This window comes from Stylophora pistillata, chromosome 4, assembly GCF_964205215.1.
Source record: "Stylophora pistillata chromosome 4, jaStyPist1.2, whole genome shotgun sequence".
Taxonomy (NCBI): Eukaryota; Metazoa; Cnidaria; class Anthozoa; order Scleractinia; family Pocilloporidae; genus Stylophora; species Stylophora pistillata.
Genome location: NC_142522.1, coordinates 2,959,369 through 2,982,034, shown reverse-complemented (window position 1 = coordinate 2,982,034; position 22,666 = coordinate 2,959,369). Strand labels below are relative to the sequence as shown.

At 38.5% G+C, this 22,666-nt stretch overlaps 3 protein-coding genes and 1 long non-coding RNA gene across 4 annotated transcripts; 1 reads left to right on the top strand and 3 right to left on the bottom strand.

Moving 5' to 3' along the window:
* Positions 1-77: 77 nt before the first annotated feature.
* Positions 78-5,086, top strand: LOC111321677 (OTU domain-containing protein 7B). Its single transcript, XM_022924626.2, has 2 exons — positions 78-615; positions 1,795-5,086. Exons 1-2 carry the CDS (start codon positions 201-203, stop codon positions 3,708-3,710), a joined length of 2,331 nt encoding a protein of 776 aa, XP_022780361.2. The 5' UTR covers positions 78-200; the 3' UTR covers positions 3,711-5,086.
* A 2,552-nt stretch (positions 5,087-7,638) lies between these two features.
* Positions 7,639-9,112, bottom strand: LOC148732040 (uncharacterized). Its single transcript, XR_015999634.1, has 2 exons — positions 9,004-9,112; positions 7,639-8,684 (listed from the first exon to the last, which is right to left on the bottom strand). It is a non-coding gene; the product is annotated as an uncharacterized LOC148732040 (long non-coding RNA).
* Positions 9,113-10,907: 1,795 nt separating this feature from the next.
* Positions 10,908-12,547, bottom strand: LOC111321679 (uncharacterized). Its single transcript, XM_022924630.2, has one exon. It carries the CDS (start codon positions 12,227-12,229, stop codon positions 11,495-11,497), a length of 735 nt encoding a protein of 244 aa, XP_022780365.1. The 5' UTR covers positions 12,230-12,547; the 3' UTR covers positions 10,908-11,494.
* Positions 12,548-16,326: 3,779 nt separating this feature from the next.
* LOC111321758 (haloacid dehalogenase-like hydrolase domain-containing 5) lies at positions 16,327-22,633 on the bottom strand. The gene is made up of 8 exons (XM_088755889.1): positions 22,098-22,633; positions 21,800-21,912; positions 21,101-21,197; positions 19,936-19,972; positions 18,847-19,021; positions 18,692-18,737; positions 18,242-18,378; positions 16,327-17,931 (listed from the first exon to the last, which is right to left on the bottom strand). Exons 1-8 carry the CDS (start codon positions 22,422-22,424, stop codon positions 17,574-17,576), a joined length of 1,290 nt encoding a protein of 429 aa, XP_088612015.1. The 5' UTR covers positions 22,425-22,633; the 3' UTR covers positions 16,327-17,573.
* Positions 22,634-22,666: the final 33 nt, after the last annotated feature.

Sequence of the window (22,666 nt, the reverse complement as noted above, 5' to 3'; positions counted from 1 at the left end):
ATATGTTGAAATTTCGAAGCTCCCACCAGAGCTCCGCGAGTAGAATCCTTGTGGGGCACAGTGAAGAAAAGGGAAACTGGGCACTAAAAAGAGGTGAGATTGAAGATGATTGAAGCAAATGTGGAATGGGGCGTTGAGGTTTGTTTCATGGTTTCTTTTTAATTTAAATGATTTGTCATTGACTCGTATTGCTTGATACAATGGATGACACTCTGAGTCAGTTCATCGCTCAGACTGGGACAGATCCTAGCTTGGCAAGAGACTTACTGGAGAGTACAAATTGGAATGTTGACGAAGCGCTCTCAGCTTTTGAAGCGCTTTCGCTTGGCTGTTCAACGACGCCAAGCGAAGGACATTGTGGCGATAATAATCAAATTACGAGTGGAAAAGCCAAACGGGGGTTGTCGATGGTCAATGCTGACATCGTTGGAGAAGCTAGGTATAAAGTGATGGAGGATAAGGTGCCAGGTACAAATGAGAGATACGAAAGATTTGGAGAAATGTCCGATTTCACATTCGTTTTACCAGATTTAAACAACTTCCCTGAAGAATTAAGCGAGTTCCTCCGAACAGATCTAATTGAAACCTCGGCTTTAGTCGCTTTGGAGCAAGCAGGTAAACTGGAATTCTGACTTTTTGCCTTTATTTTCTGCAAATAATGTAAAACTTACCAATTGTTCGTGTAGGTAGCGCAGATGTAAACAGTAAGGCATATAGGCTTATTAATTAAATTTACATCCTGGTAAATAATTTCATTCCAACACATTTGTAAGTTTTGTAAAGCTTGTAAAAGCCTGTTTCCATTCTCGCTTATTTTTATTTTAAGTTGCGAGTCGAAAGCTCAGCTGATGTCGTAAGAATTTGATGCCTTTCATTTCCAAAGGGAAAGCTCCCCGCATCATTTTTTCCAGCTGCACAACTCGTCATGGGAGTCCACTCGTGAATGGGACGAGGTTACTCCTGACGGGTAAAGATAATTTACGAGTAAACAACTACAAAATATCTTTTGATTGTCCAGTTTAAGGCTTCTGACTCATGGTAGCTGAGTCAGAAGTAAGTTTTTCAAGACATCAAACAATGCTCTCTTCAGGTGACCTTAACACTCTTAGTTCCTGTCTGCATTGCAATTCTAATGATGTTAGTGTGGGGAATTCGGTATTGGATCAACTTAACCCTGATTGATGTTTTTCTTTATTCTCATTACTTGTCTGCTTGATTTGGTACTGATATTGTAAGGAGAAATTCTGTCTTGGTCACTCATGAATGGGAGTGAAATGGTTGGAAAGTTGTAGAAGTGCCCTTTGCATACACCTTGTTCAGGAGTATAGTATGATGAGAGTCCTCAACATCATCTTTTCTCCTTTTATGTTCTATCCTCTTAAAGCTCTTTCAATGATATCATAACCTTCCAGTGAAATCTCTGTTTCAAACTCTCATCCTCATGCAGAATACATCTCAAAGTCTTTCACTGTTGTTTGTGTTATTAGTGTGAAATTTCTTGCTATGGCACTTTCTTTCTCTTTGTGCTTGGTTTTTTTTTTTGTTCAATTTTTTTTCTTATCCTTCATGAGCAACTTTTCATCTGGGAATTTTTCAATAGTCTTCTCAGTAGGTGATGTGATACAACAGGTGCCATAAGACACAACATGGTAAATGACATTTTCGTGGTACATCATCCTGCAGTAAATCACCATTGGGCCTTAGTTAATTGAATCAACCAGCAGAAATGTGCAATCCACAATGAACCAAGGTTATGCATACTTTGTTTACTGACCATTTTCCACCTCTCTTTAGGACGGCTGAACTGGTGGGCTGATTCAGGGTTTAGTCAGCGTCTTTTGCCCCTGGCAACAGTGGGAGATGGCAATTGTTTGTTACATGCAGCATCTCTCGGAATGTGGGGATTCCAAGATCGTCTCCTCACCTTGCGCAAGGCCTTATACGATACACTTACAAGTCACTTGGCCAAAGGAGCTATAAAACGCCGTTGGAGATTTCAACAGTGGGAAAAAAATAAGGAGGCTGGTGGACTACTCTACTCAGAACAAGAGTGGGAGAATGAATGGCAAGAAGTGTTGCGCGTAGCCTCTACACAGCGTCGACTGGATCATCAGCAAAAGGCAGCTACAGAGTGCAAAAAAGGAGGGGAGACTGTCCCAACTTTAGCCAGTATAGCTGAGAAGGAAATTGAGGATACACCTGACTCTGCCACGACAACAGATGCTGAGAGTATGGATGATCCATCAAAAGCAGAACAAGAAGGAAATGTTAAAGAGAACACTGAAGATCAGAGTGAGTCACCTGCACCGGATGGTTCAAAAGACAAAATAACTGAAGAAACTGAGATAGGAGCATTTGAAAGCTTAGAGGACATTCATGTGTTTGTTCTGGCGCAGGTTCTGAGGCGTCCAATAATAATCATAGCTGACCAGTTTTTGTATGGATTTGGAGGTGAACCTATTGCACCCATTCCCTTTGGAGGGGTATATCTTCCACTGGAGTGTGATCCAAGTGTATGCTTTAAAAGTCCATTGGTGCTAGCCTTTGATTCAGCACACTTTTCTCCTTTAGTGCCTTCAGAGGAAAAGAAGGACTCCAAGAGTAACTCTGTGAAAGCCTCTGTACCTCTGGTAGGACCAAACTATGATTTACTGCCACTGCAGTTTTCCATGGATCCAGGGGAAGATTTTGTTTGGAGTGACCTGGATGGGGACTCGAGTGTGGCAGAGAATTTTGCATTGAGCATGGATAAAAAGCTGGAACTTTTAAAGAAATATCTACATGTGGAAATAATAAAAATTCCTTGCACAAGCAAGAAAGACACTTCTGAAAACAGCAAGGTGGCTACCAAAGGAGAGAAAGGAGCAGAACCTTCAGGGAGTATTGCTGATAGTGAAACAAAAGCAGAGAAAAACTTGCCATCAAAATCTGCAGAAAAGAAATCTTGGATTGCTACACAAATCATGAAAGTGGGTGTTATGGCAGGTGTAGTAGGAAGCGTTGTCCACAACAATCTCTACGTAGCAAAACTACAGACTGACAAGAAACCACATTACTATGAAAAAATGATTGAAAATTATATTGAATCAGCAAAACTCCGATTTGAAGAAGAGAAGAAATGCCAGGCAAAAGCTGCCAAAAGTTCCTCAGACTCAGGAGAGAAACCTCAACCTTGTATCAACCCTGGATGTCAACTGTACGGAACTTCTGCTACAAATTACCTTTGCTCTGGTTGTTTCAAAACTCAGAAATCCTATAGTGAGAGTGGTCGGTATCTTGAAAGCTCCGCATCAAACAGATCAGCTGTCTCAAATTACAGCAGCAGTGGAATATCAAGTTACTTACCACCTCCTTCGTACTCTGCATATGTTCCTTATGGATATTTTGGTGGCAACAACATGAGAACTCAAAGTTACAACACTCCTTCCACTGATCAGCTGCCTTCTTATAATCATGATGCAATGAAACTTATTGGAGGTAAAGCACCAGCATCTACTTTGCCATCTGGTTCAGTTGTCAACCTTGAACCAACTAGTGGACAAAGTGACAGCACCGCAGGTCAGACGGTTATAAAGTGTTCCTTTAAGGACTGCCAGTTTTATGGCAGTCCAGAAAAGAAGGGATTTTGTTCTGCTTGCTACAAAACATATCAAAAGTCATTGAAATATATGGTAGAAGAACATGAGGACACAAAATCTAAGATTGTCTGAAATGAGTTTTTTTTTTAATGTGGTCCAAAGGAAAGGCAGGGCTCAACATTAACAGTAGCCAACTAGCTACAGCCGGACTAGTAGAATTTCAGTTTTGGCTTGTGGTTTTCAGTTTCCACCAGCCAGTTTGGCTAGTAAACAAAGTGAAGTTGTTGTAACATTTAAGTTGTCACTAGCAACTTGGCTAGTAGGTTGAGAAGATAGTGTCAAGCCCTGGAAAGGTAAACTTAATTGGTACCACATTTATCACCTAATAAATTCTGAGAGTTTATGTGACACTTAATTTTTAGTTATGTGTTTAAACATACCTCTTACTTACTGAGTTTGAGCTCTGTTCTGGAAGTTATGGACTGAGTTTTTGTCATAGATTGGAGCGGAAAAATTGAAGTTCCATAACTTACAGTATCCAAGTGTTTCAAAGCAGGTTGCTCTTCAAACACTGCCTGGAAATAACTCAATTTATGAAGGAGTGCGCATAGCATCTTGCAAATTATTAGATATAGAAGTGTGAGAAGTAGCCATTTTTTTTTTCTTTTCGAAGAGTGTCTCTCACTCACTATGATTTTTATCTAAATGTTTACAAAAAATAATTAATATAAGAATCTGAATGTTTAATGTTGTCATTTAGGAAAGAATATCTAGTAGAATATTTAAAAATTATTTTACTGTTAAGTTATTTATATTTAAACCAAAAGGGTTGCAAAAACCTTGTTGTTTGCTTTATGGTACAAATTTTCATGAATTTGTTTATTTGATTCTTCAGAGTTTCAGAATAGAAGTGATAAACTTTCTTCAATTTTAAAATAATTATGGTCTAGTTTTGAAAACACTTTTATTGTTAATATTCCTTGTTATTTTAGAATATTGCCTTTTTATTGAGAAAAAAATTAATGAATGACACCAAGACGAATTAATTCACATTGCCATTGTAAGAGTGAATTCCAAGCATGTGGGCCAGCATTTTTATTGTTCTTACTATTTTTTAATCTCCGTTGTCTTTCATGCTATAGATAGCTTTAGAAATATAGCCTCGATTTTAAGTGATGTGAACCTCTCAGGAACTTAAAACAAAAAACAAAGGTCTATGATTGTTTGGACAGAAGTTAAACTGAGGATATATATTTAGAGATAAGTTGGACTAGACTGCCTTGATATTAATTAGGTATCATTTGAGCCATAAGCTGCTCTTTCAATTGGTTTACTGGCATAATAACCTACGCGGGATGTTGGTAGAAACGAGAAAGTTTGTAAATCACGAGCCAAACTTTACGAATGTTCTCTCAACTTCCAAAGTTGGTTGTTACACTGGTACAGTGATAGAAAAAATGGTCTATTGCTTTTATTAAAGGTGGAATAAATGACAGATTTTTGATCAACTAGGGCCCTCCTAGTATCTCGTAGTGATTTCATAAATGCCGATAATGTGGCTGCTATTGATGTACTTGCAAGACAACTGACTCAAATTTAATTACCCAATATGGGTTATTTCTTTGCAATAGGAATTTGAGTGTTAATTGTTATTAGGCCTAATCCCTCAACTCCTGTCTCATCTGGATGTGTTATCAGATAGAAAACAAAAGTTCTGATATCGCGTTTGTCGAAAGTGACATTGGTGTCGTCACGCGTGCTGTAGCACTTATAGAGAGTGCGTTGTGTGACAAAACCAACTGTGGCTGCGAATTAAACTGGGACTAGCGTGACATTTGTCACGAAAGATGTTGGCTCCAAAATTCCACTGCTGAGAACTAAAAATAGGAATCATTCTCCTCCTGAAGCGCAAAGCAAAGAAATGGTGCTTAGGAAGCTTGAACGGTTCTGTTCAACGGTCGTCGACGCTACTTGCCTATTCATCTGAGAAAAGCTGACAAAATCCGTTCATTGGATTTGCATGGATAAGCTGTCGCGACATTGTGTATCCTCAGCGTTAATTTGTCAGTGACCGGAGACGGCAGGTTGGTCATTTCGATTTGTAAGACACGAAATTGACTTCTGCCGGATGATAAGTCCTGGTTCAGTGGCTCGATCAGCCCTTAGTTTAGTAAAAATCGATTTTAACTTCCGTGTAGACCTAGCCTGCAGTACCAGCGTATTTTGGGCGCACGAGTGCATATTTTCGTATTAGGCCGCCATCTTAGATTTGATAACTGTGGAGGATCGGGGAAATTGGGGGAATTTTTTCCTTCCCCTCCTTCTCCCCCGTTGTCCATTTTTCCACTTAACACCTACTTCCTCTGCAAATATTTCCTCGCCCCAATCCTCCACAGTTACCAAATCTAAGATGGCGGCTTAATACGAAAATGTGCACTCGTGCGCCCAAAATACGCCGGCACTGCAGGCTAGTATAGACCACTTTCATAAATGGCTGCTGGATTAATATTCTTTTGTTTAAATTCAAATTTGCCTAGGTGGCCTCGTTCTCCAGTACAAAATTCATAAGAATACATTATCTCAAGCGAGACCACCCAGACAAATTTAAATTTAAACAAAAGAATATTAATCCGGCAGCCATTTATGAAAGTGGTCTATCGTTACCTTCGGAAACACCATCGAATCGACACGAACGGATGTTTACTTAACCGAACTCGGACCAAATAAACCCTAAACCCATTTGAAAAATCGTACGCCTAAGGCAATCATGGAGACAGTTAGCCCACGCATGGAATCGGAAGGGGTTGCATCGCTATCAGTCATCTGCCAAATACAGCCTCCTTTAAACCCGGCCATTACGGCGTTACCGGTCTACCATAATTTACCCGATTTAGTTTGTGGGGTGCCATTACCGCCAATATTCAGCTACTGTTCTTTATAAAATGGTGCTTAAGATATGAAGGCAATTATGTTTTATGCAGCTGATCATTTTATAAAATGGAGCCTTAAGAAATATGGAGCGCTTTTTATGAAGCCTTTCAGTTTTTATGCAGCTAATAATTTTATAAAATGATTAGCTGCACAAAACAATTGGCTTCATAAAAAGCGCTCCATCTTTTTTAAGGCACCATTTTATAAAATGATTAGCTGCATAAAACATGATTGGCTTCATATCTTAAGCACCATTTTATAAAAAAACAGTAGCTGAATATTGGCGGTAATAGCACCCCATAATTCAGAGCCACCCTAAATTGTATAAATTACGACCAATACCCAGCCCCCTCCCTCTCTACGTAAGAAGGCGTGATAGTGCCAAATATCCTCTAACGGGACGATTCCCGACAAAATTCTTTTTACTTCTAACTTGAGCTGAAATTTAAAAATAGCAAAACACTCTGAACTATTTTAGAGCTTCTCATTTGCTTGTCGCGAGAGCTGCTAGCTGACAGTCTTTCGAGGACGGAAGTGGATTTGTTAAATAAAACTGAGCCACCCCCAAAAAAGTGACGTGATGTAACAGCAAAAAGTTGTGGATTTCTTATCGCAGACAGAAGCAATTACCCCCATAATTTTCCATTATTTCTTAGGCTTGATAGGTATTGCCTTTTATTTACTTTTCGTGGGCGTGTAGCTGAAATTATATCAACACAACTGCCTCACAATCTAAAGAGACCACCCCCGTTGTAGAGAAAATTTAAAACTTCCCTTTTCAAAAAATAAAGTGACATTTCGGTTGGATTATGAGCTGGTTTACTTTATAATTATCACAGAATACTTACCTTGTATTTAATTACTTTTCGAGGCGGGTAGCTTTAATGATTCAAGAACAACATGTCTGCACGGAAAGGAAGACCACCCCCGCAAAAGAGAAACTTTAAGGTTTTTGTTTTCGAAAAATGAAGTTAAATTTGGGTCGGATCACGCACGTACTGTTTTAATTAAATATACACACTTATATCTAAATGCACTGGTGAATTTTGAATTTTTTTTTTGGCACTTAGTTTTGGAGTACCGTGGTGAGAGATGTGCTTGGAATTTTATCATAACTGCTTCAGGCAAATAAAAAGGAAACGGACACCTTTTAATTACTTAGATCAAAAGCGTTTATCAAAAAAACACGAAAGGATGAAAATACATCAATAACACGTACTCATTCTTAATGTTAGGACTGTTGAATGAAAGGCAGCTGCAGGTTTGATCTAGAATCATGATTATTTTCAAAATACTTGTTACAAACTGGTAACAGAATAGCTTAAGATTGCGAAATTAAATGTAAGATTTTTGCTGTGTAATCGACGTCGTTTCATGCACTCACGATCGAATGAAATGAAGGCATCGGAGCGGCAGAAAGTTTTCTTAATTCTCTTGCGGCTTTCGTCACAAATGGCTCTCAATGAATTCCCTTAAAAGTACCAGTTATGGAGACAGCTGTTTAGGAGACAAAACTTTGTATCCTTGAGATCTTTCGAGATCCTCACACTAATATCTAACTAAATGGCGAAGAATATTATAGCTATTTATCTGAGATTCGAAAACGTTAAATGGATAAAATAAAACAATGAAAATAATATCAATTTTTTTTCTAGGTAACGGTGTCAAAACCTTAGGTCTGAAGGAAGATATTGTTGGAAAGGCCTCTCGGAATCTGTAGCTGCTACAACTGAATTCAAATTATTTATGCCACATGAAGCGAATTTGCATAGAGGAAACCTCGAAGTTTATAATTACCAAGCCGGAAATTACTAATTTGTCAATAATTCTAGCAGTGAACTGGTGGCCTACTCACACGACAAAATTTCACCACTTAACGGCTAAAAAAAACTTGTTGCAGAAATATTTTATCATTAAGACAATTATCAACTAAGCTAAGCTTTTTTCTCTTGACCAGGACTGAGTCTGCTTGGAAAAGGAGGCAATGAATGAAGGTTGATAAACTGTTGAAGCGAATATTCGCAGATTTGGACCTCCGTTTGAGCTTGCCTGCAAGCAAGCTCGCAAGACAAAGGGTTTCTCCACCCGTGGGATCGAGGAAAAAGACGAGTCGGTGAGAGGTTTGCCAGGGTTCTGGAACCATTGAAGGCCTCTTGCCAGTCCGCATTATATTCTCTGCGGGCGAAGAAACGTTTGAAGCAAAATAGAAGATTGAATTGTAATGGTCGTGCAGGCGAGATGTGTGTTCATTCACTTTCTTCTCCACGCAACACAGCAGTTCCGTTATAAGTTATGAATTTATGACTTTTAAAAGAAAATCGCCTGATTCTTACCGTGCATTCAGGAGATAAAAAACTTTTCCATTTGAACAAGTAGAGCGTAAATTGGACCCCACGTAGCGATATCACTGCGATAAAAACCCCACCAAGTTTATAACAACAGGCGATGATTCACCCTTATTTACGAAAGTCATAGATTTCTAATTAGTACATACCAGTGTCGTCCATTTTTTTTTTCATTTTCTAATTTTACTTTTTAAATTGCTATGGAATTCACCAGGTCATGGAAACGTCTTCCCTAAAGCTTTTACAGGTTCAAAATCGCAACTATGACTGGTAGAATTCATAATTATTGAAAAGTTGTTCTAACGTAATCGATAGTAGAATATAATGAAACATTCACATGTTTTGAAATAAGAGAGCATTCATTCCCTGTAGCTAATATTAGCCGTCATAATAGTCACTTAGAGGCTTGAAATTGTTACGCGTTCCACAAGAAGTAGTATTGTGCATGTTTATCTACCCCTAATAGTCCTTGTATCGAAAGGGGAATGGAACTCGTTGAGAAAAAGGCTCGTCTACTTGACAAGCAAAACCGCTAGCGGAATTAAGCCACCTGTTGAATTCAGGTATGCAAGGCTACCCCAGTTGGCAACTGTTCTCCTACCTAGAATTTTTTTTGTATGATCAACAAAAGGTAATTTGCACCTACGCCGCCCAACCGGAAGTCGACAAAACATCAATCTGTGAAAAAGCATTATAGTGGTTTCCTAGCACGTGTGTACTTTAAACATAAGAGGGCGACCTGGCACTGAGAAGTTTATTTCAGTGCGGGACAAAGTTCGCCTATTTAAATAATGATGCCTTTAAAGACAATGGAGATTTTACAGGATAAAGAATCTCGGCGCGTGGCAGCTGGGTTTATCAATCCAGCACAATATACAGAGAACAATAGCTAAGAGTGGGAGAAAAGCACTAACTTGACATTGCGCGGAATACAGCGAAACTAGCACGAGAAACAGAAAACTACAAAGAGACAGTTTTCGTTGCTTCACGTGGGTTCCTAGCGTCTTCTTGTTGCTAGGAATAATTAGGAATTTATTATAATTTGATTACAACTAAGCCATATTAAATATCGCCTTTGTTTATCTCATTCAAATTCGGCAGCTGTCTGGTTGAAAGATACAACTAGAGGCTCCTCTATTAAAGGTTTCGAGTTATTGAAAGGTTTCTTCATCTTCGACTCAGAGAGCCTGACAAAGGTACCTAGCGCTAGCTGATTCTGTTTAGGGAGGTGTGCTCCAAACTCATCTATCCAGTCTTTAAAAGAAATACTATTCTGTGACCTTAAGACAACCCATGGGTTGCAATAATTGGGCCAAATTTCTATTGTTCAGTTAGGGGCATTGTAACCTTAGAAAACAAAACCCACAGGTCAGGATCGTCTTACAAATTTTGAACTTGGTTAACAATCAGAGAAATGACTATCTTTCACATCAAGACTTCTTCCTCATAAAATTTGAACTTATCTATGAGGAAGTGGTCAATTGGCCGTCATCGAAAAAACATGGAAAAAAAATTAAAAAATTTCCACGCTGATCATGATAAGTGTCATCAAAAAGAAAGTCAAGTTCATGATTTCGAGGTTTCTCAATCTGAAATGAGGCAATCGTGTTTCATCAGTCCTACCCCATTATTCACAGTTGGTCTCTGTTCAATTTATCTTCGTAGTTATTGTTAACCCTTCTTAGCTGTATCCACTTGCCCTTGACATTTCGCAAAATTAAGGAAATTTGCATGTTCAATGAAGCTTAGAATAAAACGATTTGCTTCAAGCAAGGAAGGAACAAATTCGGGGTGACGCAAAACAGATCAAGACCTAAAAATTAAAGAATTTCCCGGCATTGTTAACCTCGTTTGAACAACGGCTTTGAATAGTAATAATTGTCTCAAACCATTTGCTGGTAGTTGTTTACAGAAGATTGCGCGCTTGATATTGCGTAAGAAGGCAGAGAAACAGGAAGCATTTACGTCGACAGGAGTAAACAACTTCAGCTTTCGTCAATGCCAGGCGATCGAGAAGAGGAAGATGAAAAAATATAACCACGCACTACAGAAATACAATCATAAAGGTAATTTTTATTAAATGATTCACCTCACGTCTGCGTGGCCTCACGTCATTTCAAGTTTCAAACAAAGCGATATAATAAAAGGTAGCATGTTTATCCAGTCCAGCTGAATTTCAACACCGGTTTGCCATACGTTCGATTAAAAACTTTCACCGTTTGCAAAAAAAAATATCCTTACTTAAAAAGAAGGGTGTAAGGAACACCTTTTCAACCTACAAAATTACTTTGTGAATATTCTGTGATGTCTAACATTAAAATTTACGATGAAATGCGTCTAAATCATCGACTATTCTCGTTCAAAAATATAAAATCAATGGTCGATTGGACAGCGTTTTTGTAAACTTCTCAGAATATGTCAAATACAATTGTCCGGGAACAAAAGTAATTGAAGAAACCTACTAGCTAATATAACATCATTGGAATTCTATTTTAAAATGTCCCCTACTGATTTTCCATTTATCGCACAGTTTTCGCCGCAGAAATCGACCGGCAAAGCCATTCTTTACAACTGACAGTAAAATTGCACGCGAACTCTCGCACAGTTGTCTCTTTCAACGCGTACCCACCGCGTTCGACTTCAAAAGAACATTGGATTTGTGGGTCTCGCTAGTTCTTTGCGGGATTTCAATCCGTGCGTTTTTGCGTGCTTCGAAAGATGATCACTTCTCATGAAACGCTTGCTGCAGATGCCACAAACGTAGCGTTTCTCCCCCGTATGCGTGCGATAATGCCGTGCGAGTTCGTCAGAGCGAGCAAATTTTTTCTCGCAGCCAGACCAAGTGCAATGAAACGGGCGTTCTCCCGTGTGCGTGCGGAGGTGTGCCTTTAGATGACTGCTCTTGCCGTATTTTTTATCGCAACCGTTGTAGTGGCAAGCGTGAATTTTCTTCTCTTGTTCACTTCTCCGGCGCGAATTTCGGCGCCGAGGCTTTTGTTTTGGTATCGTGAACAGTTCAGAGGGCGTGTCGTCATTACCGTATCCTGTAACGCCACCATTCTCGTTCGGGGTTACATCGGAGGCAAATTTTTCGCGCTCTGTTTCCTTAAAATGTACTCCGAAGCCGGCTCCTGCCTTCACGTTCGATGTCTGATTCGTAGTGTTCCCAAGACATGAATGTTTCTTTATCAGCGAGCACTCTTCTTCCATCGAAGCCAGGATTTTCGCGAACATCAACAAAGGAGACGATGGCGTGTTTTCAGAGTTCACCGGCGCGGGTTTCTTCGGAAAAATTTTTGACATGTCGAGTAAACAGCGCGCCGCAGAAAGTGTATCAAGAGCTACGCTCGGTGAAAAGAAAGCTTGAGCGGCCATCACGCTTCCAACTTCACAAATCGACGCTGTAAGACACCAGACAGGCACACGCAACCCCCAACAAAATTTCCGCAGAACTTTTCCTTTGGTGATTCTCCAGCAACAGGAACAATTTCAGTACCCAACAGAAGAAGGCGGCGTTTAAGGTGAGTGAAACGCAAGCAAGAACTCAAACCGATCAGATTTGCGCGACAAGGACTACAGCTCTTGACGCGAACCAGCGAAGAAGGTTATGACCAAATCATGTGCGTATTCCCCGAGTTTGAATATTTTCGAGTGACGGCAACAGCTGGATTGGGTTGAAAGTGGGTTTTGTTTCCGTTCACTGACAACAAAAGAACCGTTTCCGAGTTCGGGAGGCGTGGCCAACAAAATCCTGCTAAGCTAATTAATGCTAATTTCTGCACAGCTATTGGTCGCTACGTTCCATAACCAAAAAGTACACGTGCTGAAAGTGACAAACATAAATATATATATTTTTATTCTGATGACCTCTCGAGTGCCCTGGTTAAAATTTCGGAAATTCAAATTTCCTTTGTTAAGTTGCCCTTCAATGTATTGCGGACTTCGGGTTGCGTAGTAGCGGAAGACGGGCGCCGACTGAGCTTCATGTCCGTCGTGTTTGCCGCTCATTTACTTAGCGGATTTTCGTGCAAAACAATTTCGTTTACACCTCAAATAGAAGGCGTGAGTCACCGGTAACCCCCAGGGGAGACAAAAAAAAACAAAGCAAAAAGAAAGGGAATTTGAAGTGGCTTAAACCTTTCCTTTGACAAATTCACGAAAAGTCACACAACTAATTAATCAATTTGATGACTTTTGGTGGGCTTCTGCAAAATTTCGAGTTAAAGTTGCTGGTGGTAGTTCACTAACTTTCCTGTCCCTTTTTGATTGGAAAAACCTCAAAATATGTCACGCCTACCTTGTTTATTATAATTGCCTTGCAGGTTAATACACACCTTGGCAACTAGAGAACGGATGTATCACCTGGTGCAGGTTGGTGCTTGGAGGGTGTAGCAGCTCCCCTTTTGTGTCGGCAACAAGGTAAATAGACCGCAGAAAATGTAATTCAACAGGCCGAGGAACAAATACAATTAAAAAGCGGAATGCGATCAAGTGCGAAATCCAAATGCACGTGGAGAGGCATTTTTTAAAGAATATCAAAAGATGGCAACTCTGCACGCGTCCTGTTACATAAGTGTCCAAGGCTAATCAATAGACGACGCGACTCTGAAAGGTCCAACCGAGTTCGATTTACCCAATTAACCTTTATTTCCTCTCAAAATAATTTGGGATCTAATGTGCTGTTAATCGAGCTTAATTCCAGGGTTTTTACACACATCAAAAACTCGATTAGTCCTACAAATTAAGCTTCGAATTAGTCCAGAGGCAATAAAAATAACAAGCGAACATCGCTGTAGGTAAAATTTGGGCGTCGACTGTTATCTTCAGAAGATAATAGTATCAATCAGTCTACCGCGCTTTGAGCATACATAAATTTGACAAAGTGCCAAAATGTCATAAATCCGCCCACTAGTTGTGCGTAGGGAAATTATTCGTTTTCTTTCCAACATTCACAAAGCTGCGTATCGGCCTCTTACAAACATCCCTCCATAAGATGCTTCATTTATAAACTTTCACAATTACCCCGATCTCACAACCTTCGTATGCTCACCATCCCAACTCCTTGGGAGCCTACATCGGGGGAGGGGGGGGGGGGTAATTGAAAATGTTACGTCGCTAGGTTTCCGACACACCTATCCATCCATCACGTAAAGGCCAAGTTTATGCATTCAAATTCTACGTGTTTACAAATGTTTGCATCTACTCGACCTTTGACAGCGCAAACGACTGGAGCGTCAAACATGTACTCCGCGGAAAACAAGGAGCATATATACTCGGGCTAGATCTCGAGTTCATGGGGCAATGATTTGGGGAGCAAGGAACCTTCGTAGAGTGTACACGCAAACCGAGACGATTGTTTCAATCAAAAAAAGTGTCAGCAAATTTGCACGTGAAACAGTTTAATCAACCGCGAAGCTCATTGAAGCTTCTTCATCTACACACCCTAATCGGCTTTCTTCAGGTAACTAGCCCCATAGCAATAGTTGTTGTTGCCTTTTATTTTTTTTTTTTAAGTCAAGAAAGAGATACATGACTCAGAAAAAAAAAAAAAAAAAAAAAAAGATGCACGGTTCCCCATTGATGCATTCGTTGCGTGCACAATCGTTGACAATTGAAACGAAAGATTTCGTGATCATCCTGAGCAATAGTTGTTCCGGAAGTGACGTAGGTAACGAAAGCATTTTGAGGAAGCGTGACTGTTCGAAGAAATCAACTTACTCTGCCTTGTGCTGTTTTAAGATTTTTAAATGTTGTCTGAAACATCGGATATCAGCTCTCCGAATGGTTAGTGGAAAACTTCTTTTACGAGTGGATCCCAAACGAGAACTGCGAGACAGAAACATTTATTTGAGTCCCCCGGGATGAGGGAGATCTGTTGACACTAAAAGAGGAATTCCGCTTTTGCAGCGTCCTTAAATGATGAAGGGCCGCCAAAAATGTCTTCATATTGCTATAAATAGACGGGATCATTTCGTTTTTCTGAATAAAAAGGATGGATGTTTAAGATCGGAAATGATTGTCAATAGCTATTCTAATGGTGCCTAAATAGTAAACAAGGCTTTTGTTGTCTCAAATGGATCATACAATCCAGAATAGAGGCATTCTTTTCATTCCTCTGTCAAAATTTCACTCCGGCAAATGTCTGCAACATTCTCCACACGCGAATTAAAAAGAAAAATCGGCCACACCCTAGGGCTCTCAGATCCCGTCTCTGCAATTTTGGTTTCTTTTCCGCTGCTTGACGCATCTTTAAAATGACAACGACAACACATCGTTTGATATCGGGGCATAAGTTACTAACACTATATTCGTACTGAGAAAAAAACAAACTCTTGATAACCTTCTTCCCAAGGGATTTCCCTTCATAAATGATGTACTTGTACAACGGCAAGTCATGTCTTCTTCCTACGCATTTTCTCAATTTATTGTCTGCAAATCCAAAGATAATATCACGAAAAATCGAAATTGCACAAGCTTCACAACTCGACTAGAGCCCAAAAATGGGTATCAATGAACGGTGTCCGGTCTTTTCGTCCAAGTACTTTCGACCGAAGGTCTTTTCGTCCAAAAGTATTTTCACATAAGTCTGTTCGTTTACTTGTTAAGTCTTTCCTCGAAGCAAGCAAATAACTATTATATTATATTATATTATATCATAGATAAGGTTATATAAAGAACTTATCAGTGCGAGCCGTTGCCTTTTTGGTTCACCAATCTTCGTTTTACGAACACAGAGAATGAATGAAGTTGTAACGCAATATATTTTAATAAATAGCAGCAAAAATAAAGACTTGCTTGCCGTTTAATTATTTCACGCGAAAGAAATGGGAATATAATAGGCTTGATGTTAAGCGTCTATTGAGCGTAAAAGGCAACGAAGTGTAACATCACGTGTCTGACATACCCAATGGCGGCGGCTCACAACAAGTTCTTTATATAGCCTTATCTAGCCTTCTAAAAGTTATTTATTTACTTCGAGAAAAGACTTAACAAGTAAACGAACAAACTTAGGTGAAAAGACTTTTGGACGAAAAGACTTGGACGAAAAGACTTTTGGACGAAAAGACTTCTGGACGAAAAGACCGTACCACGAAGTGTGTGGGAAACATGACAAAATATAAATTGGTACATCGTACATACAGAGAGAGACTACCATCTCGTCTAGACAATTTACACGTCAGCTTCCCTACCGCTATCGCGTTCTGTTTGCGTGTGCTCTGCGTTTCGTGAGCGTTGACGTCACTGTGTTACATTTTCGATTCCGCTGAGATCTGGGGAAATGAATCGGGATTGCGTCCGGGGCGAGGAAGGCATCGCGCCCGAAGCGAGGTTAGGATCTCGCCCGGAATCACGCTGAGATCCCGCCCGTGGTCCCGCCGGAAATGGAAAGCGTTCTCGATGTCACAGAGTTTCCATTCCGTTTTAGATATTGTCAACTGCAGCAAAGTATTCGTAAAATATATCACATCACATTGAAAACAATTTAGTCTTTATGTTTAAGAAAATATTGAACACAAAATTTCCATTCCAAGAAAGCGAAATAAATGGGAATTAAAATAGTAATATTCTTTAGATGAAACATTGTCAAATACAACACTGTCCTTAAATAAAATTCTACATTCAGCGTTACTTGCATTAATAATACAACCACTATGCAAGACAATTTTTTAAAATAATGATGAATCGGGGTCCGCGGAGCGGATTTTCAAGTGGGGGGGGGGGGGGCTAATGCGAAAGCGTTAGCGTGAGCCAACTAGGGGGGTCCGGGGACATGCTTCACTTGGGAAAATTTGAAATTAAAGTCTTCTGAAATGGCTAGAAAATGGATCTAAAACTGCCAAAAGGGAAGTTAATTTTTAATTCTTATAAAACAACGAGTAACAAACTGGCCTTCACGTTTGACCAAATCTAAATGAATAGACTAACTTCTAAGTAAAAAAAAATAGTGATTTAATCAGCCAAAAAAGTAGGGGGGACTAAAGCCCCCCCAGCCCCACCCCCTGCACGGTTCCTGTGTATCTTATATAAGTCTACAACAAACAAGAAATTTCTTTGTATATTTGACAGCTAAGAATGTATTCATCTGATAAGAAAGTGTACTTTTGGTGGGTTGAATTTCTAAATAAATATATATATTTGCATTATTGGTTTAAAATGTGCATGTACAAAAGCCCTATCCTATATTAAAAATATTGCTATTAGCAAACTATTGAAAAAAAAAATTCCTAGAGCAACAGAAACCAGTTTTGATATTCAAATTTTTAGCAGCATAATTTGCAGTTTATACAATAGGAATATTTCTTATTGGTAACCTTGCTAAAAACTAATTAATTGTCACAATTACAAGTATTTTTTAAATGAAGCTTTCAGAAACTGTTACTTAGCAGTAATACACAAGTAAATATTTTGAAATAAAAAAAATTAAACACTAGTGGAATTTTCTTTCGTTTCGATGATTAAATTAAAACCATTCCTAGTAAAATTTGGTGTAGAGTAGAAATTTGAAATTAATCTTAACAGGTTACCTTAGGATGCATTTTACCAGAATATTTCTATTTAGTTAATCACCATCTACTATTAAGTTAGGGATAAGTTGGAAATTTGCAAAACTTTTCTGTTGGGGAAAATATGAAACACTTTGAATAATTTTTTTCTGAAAATTTGTGGAAATTACTGTACTTAATTTACATGTACTCTTTTTCAAACATGTTCCTTGTTCCTATTGAGAATTTGTCTGTTCCCGCTTTAGGATTAGTTCAACTGCTTGGGCAATATTCTCCACAATGTGGTTTGCTCTCCTCAGGTGAGGATGATAATGAGTGTCACGATGTAAAAATTGAGCACCTTCTGTGGTTGAAGGCTGCTTGTCATTATTTTGAGTTGATACCCCAGTTCGTACAAGAATTGATTCCACTTTCCTAACTCCAGGTAACCAATTGAATGCATTCTGTTCCAGTTGAGCCGAGGACTTGCTTGGCTCATTTTCACCAGCATTAATACCTCCGCTAGCATTATCAAATACCTTTACATACTCATGACACAAATTAGCTCCATAAATGTCTGTATCAAGATTGTCACTAGAAATAAAAATAATTAGTAAATTGAGTAGAGAATAATACATGGGCAAGAATAGATATGGAATTTCTCTTCAAGTGTCCAAAACTATCTCAAGTGTGTGTGCAGCAAAAGAGTGAGAAATTGAGTTAAACTCTGGAAGAGAAATTCCTTCTCTATAAGCACTTACGGCCTTTACTTACAAGAAAATTTAACAACAACCTTGGATTGAGAATAGTGAATGCTTTGCCATTCATTCATTGGCCTTAACATTGTTCTCTTTACCTAGTAGAGCTTAATGTTACACCATGATGAATGTCTGTTTTCACTTACCCGACAGCATAGAGTGTTCTCAGATTGCCAGATGCTCCTCCATTGTTTTGATTCAGGCAGTGTTCTGCATACTGGTAACTTGTTAAGTACGGCTTTCCTAGATATGCTGAGTAAACCACTTCTTGACCTGTCAATTTCTGGAAACAAAAATATTACAATCTTTAAGGAGTATTTTTTAAAGCAAGCAAAAAAATAATATCATTATTCATATAACTCATAACTGTTACAGCCCAACTGTAGACTATCTGGTTCTCCTTAAACAATGGTCATCAACAAAAAGAAATATAGAACAAAAAGCAAATTTCTGGTGAGGTGGGAAATTTCTCTACTGCTTCATATCCTCTGGAAAAACATATGACTATGACTTCAACTATGACACTCAAGAATAAAAGTAACTAAGTTAAATTGAACAAACACCTTAAAGGCTAAAATGATGGAAAATCTTCTCACCTTATAAAGATTTTCCAAGCTAAGCAAAAAAGCACCATGTCCAAATCTGAAATTTTTACATGAAATCATAGGGTTACCATTTAAAATTCTGCAATCAGTCCTGAAAAGTAATTAAGGTCTCTAATCTGTGAAAAATCATCACTCTTTTTGAGTACCTGGGTAATGAAACTTCTGCCATGTAGATTAAATCTGTGTTTGAAACAATTACAGGAATATGGGGGCCTGGTACAGACTGCACACTTGACAATGGGCTACCATTTGTAACTAGCATATCAATAATCAACTGAAGATTTGTTTCCCATCTCACTGGCTCTCCAAGCAAAACTATTGCTAAAAATAATGATAATGGAAAATAATGTTAGTAAATTACTTTACCTAATACAGATGAAAATTTGTTTTTTGTAACCTTGTTAGTTGTGGCCAGCTAAGGGTAAATTCAATTTTTTAGGGTTTCCATATTATAGTGCATCTTATGAAAAAGATACTTGTTAATTTTTAAATCTATTCTGGTTTGGAGCATCTACAACTGGGAAAGGGACATTGGTGAATCTTTAGGAAAATACAGGACCCACTTACACCTGATACAATTGACCAGCTATTCAAACAAAGTTAAGCTGTTGTTTAACAAAACTTCATTCTAAACTACTTTGAATTTAGCTGAATCTTTTATCTGAACATTTATTTTTGTGAACAGCGTCAGAAGTGGCCAAAAAGCTGATAGTGAATGTAAAGAAATGTACAGCCCTCTGCTGACATAAAACTGTAGTTTAGGTTAGACCTCATAAATAACTGGCCCAAAAAGTAAAAACATTTGTTATTAAAACAATTTAAAAGAAATTCAACTTATGTCCAAAAACAAAGACTTAGTGTAACGTCTCAGTATCAATTTACATAACTTGGCACAGAGTGAAATTCTGTATTCCTTTGAGAAAATTTTAACCCTATGATGAGTTGTACAAATTTAAATTGGTTTGAATTTCTGGATATGATTTAAGTGATGAAATGACTCACAGCAAACAATACTTGTTTAGGAAGCAATATGAATAAAGTAGCTTGACACAGCAACACTGATTTCTGTGCATTTTTCTCCTAAGTTAAAAGTTGTAATTTATTTTTTTCATAATTCCAGTGTAAAAAATAATTATGGAAAATGACATAAATAGCCTTCCTAACTGGGGAAGGTGAAAAAATAACCTACTCATATACATGCATGCCTTACAAATAAATTTGCATTTGAAACTTACCTTCAATGGGTGGAAATTCTTCAGGAGCTTTACCAAGCTGAAAAACAGAAGGAAAAATTTACTAAATTTCTTTGCTTATTTATTATAAGTTAAGGAAAATAAGTTACATAGTACAACTGTAAATTTATACACTTCCCAAATCTTTGAAACATTTTTCATGACAATCATTATATGATAACAGGGCTTGACACTAACTTTTCAATTAACTAGCCAAGTGGTTAATGACATCTTAGATGTTACGACAATTTCAGTTTATTTACTAGCCAAACTGGCCAGTGGAAATCAAAAACCACTAGCCAAAGCTGAATTTCTACTAGTCTGTGGCTTGTTGGCTACTATTCGTGTCAAGCCCTGAATAAGTTGTTCTTTCTTATAATCTCTTGGAGGACAAACCCATAGATGATGTCACATCATTTTGTCTTTAATTTATACCATAGAACAATTAGATTCTGGACTATTCCCATCATGGACACACTCCGTTGCACCTCATGTGCCACTTTTTTGTTCTGTCCAATTTTTGACATGGTCTGTAATCTATTGCTGAACAGATGCAAAGAAACATGTAATCTTCTTGTTAACCCTTTAACTACCACGAGTGACCAAGATAGATTTTCTCCTTACAGTAGCAATACAATGTCAAACAGACAAGTGATGAGAATAAAGAAAAATATCAATTAAGGGATTATTAGTTGATCCAATACTAAATTCTCCACACTTGCATCATAAGGATTAGCTCAATTGGTTAGAACGCCAGATTGTGTTGTGTGGGAGGTCGAGGGTTCGAGCCCCGGCCAGACCAATACTCATGGTCTTAAAATAACCAAGGAGAAATTGCTACCTTTCTATAATCAAGAAATGGATAGATATTCTAGTCTTCTCGGATAAGGACAAATAAACCGTAGGCCCCATCTCCTGCAGGGTTAGGGTTAGGAAACATTAATTTCCCACGCACGAGATTACTGTGTCGTGGATGTCCTCCCATGGGGTGGGATGGGTGGGAATTGGCCCTGAAAAGCCCCCATGGAGAGTGGTCAACTAACCTATGTATGTATACATGTATGTATGTATTATATAGCAGATAGTGAAGAGAATTACTGAGAAGATCTTAGGAGTGAAATGGTTATTAAATACTAAGTAATTGATTCAAGAAACTAGTTTTACTTACAGAAGCAAAGTCATATCTCCGTTCTCTGTCCACCATGTCTAGCAATGGATAGGCTCTTCTCACATCTTCAACATTAGATACCTTAGTAAATCCATATCTAGTTTTTTGCAAGTTAATGAGAGTACACTAAATTCACCTCCTTGATTACATTGTTTTGTTTGGATTTGTTGAATGATGTTAACAACTCCTAGTTTCCATTACACTAGTATCCTCGGCCAGGTTGTTCAAAGCTGGATTAAGATAACCCAGGGTTAGCGTGAAATTTGATTGCAGATCTGAAAGCTTTGGAAGAAAACTCAGTTTAATCTCTATGTCTGTAATTTCATGAGTGGATGATCTAAAAGAATAGAGAGCATTTTCCTAAAAAGGCTTTTTTGAACATAGAAATAAAGAAACATGTATTAAATTTTAACCCTAGGTTAGCATTTATCGGCCTTCGAACAACTGGGCCCTGGTATTCATTATGCTAAGTTTGCATGCAAACCAAATAGCTCACATTGCTAATTAAGCTCATCTTTGTTTCTGAAGATAAGAGGTTTGACTAAGAAATACAGGGGAATTGGGATTATGGAGCCTTGGTCTGCATTCGATACATAATAGAATTTTTTATTTATTTTTAACACAGATATATTGACCTTATTTATCTTCCAGCTCAGAAGATCTTTAGCACCATGCCAAAGATGCTTTGTAAAAGGATACTCTTGAAGAATTTCTTTTACTCTTCCTTGACCAGACACTAAAACATGTTTGTTGTGTAGCCAGTCAAACATCTTTAGGGGTGTATGTGATAAAATCATCTGCTCTTCTCGTACCTTAAAGAAAATTTCCTTTACATGACCATGCACTGGTAAAGAGCAATATAGAGACACACCCTAAAGGACAAAGCAACCCCTCTCAAATGGTTAAATTACTACCCCTACCCCACTCCCCCTCGTCTAACATCCCACAAAATTATGCACCAAGCCTCTCCACCTTATCATGTATTTTAATAACTTACCTCAAAGCCAATCCTATCTGAAAGATGTTCCGCCAATTCCTTTTCCCTTTCAAGACCACCATTTGTCAAGAAAACTGTGGGGACCTCCGACTGTTGAAGCAATCCCAGGGCTTCTTTTGCCCCTGCGATAGAGTTCCGGCCCCTGACAAGAACTCCGTCGATGTCCAACAAAACCCCAAAAGTCTGTACCGAAGTTTTAGGTGAAGGCCTTGGAGTAGAATTTTTACAGAAGAAACGACCCCCGCATATCGGAGGTACGGATAATTTTGGAGCGAAGGACTGCAGGAGGTGACGAGATGTCCCGCACAAGTTGCGTGAAAGAGACATCTACGGTGCTGATGACGCTAAATTAAAAGTGAAATCTTCACCTTAAGGGTTTAAACTTCCTAATTGAATTAAACAATCTATGAATCTTTTCTTTCAAACTCCAAAGGTCTTCGTCATCATACTAAAAACACATAGTGGAAATGCCGGTAAAACGGGAAATATTTTTTAGATTATGAAACACTGTACATTGTTCCTGACTGAAACGGGATCCCGACAACGTAAAAGCTACGGAATGATGGGAA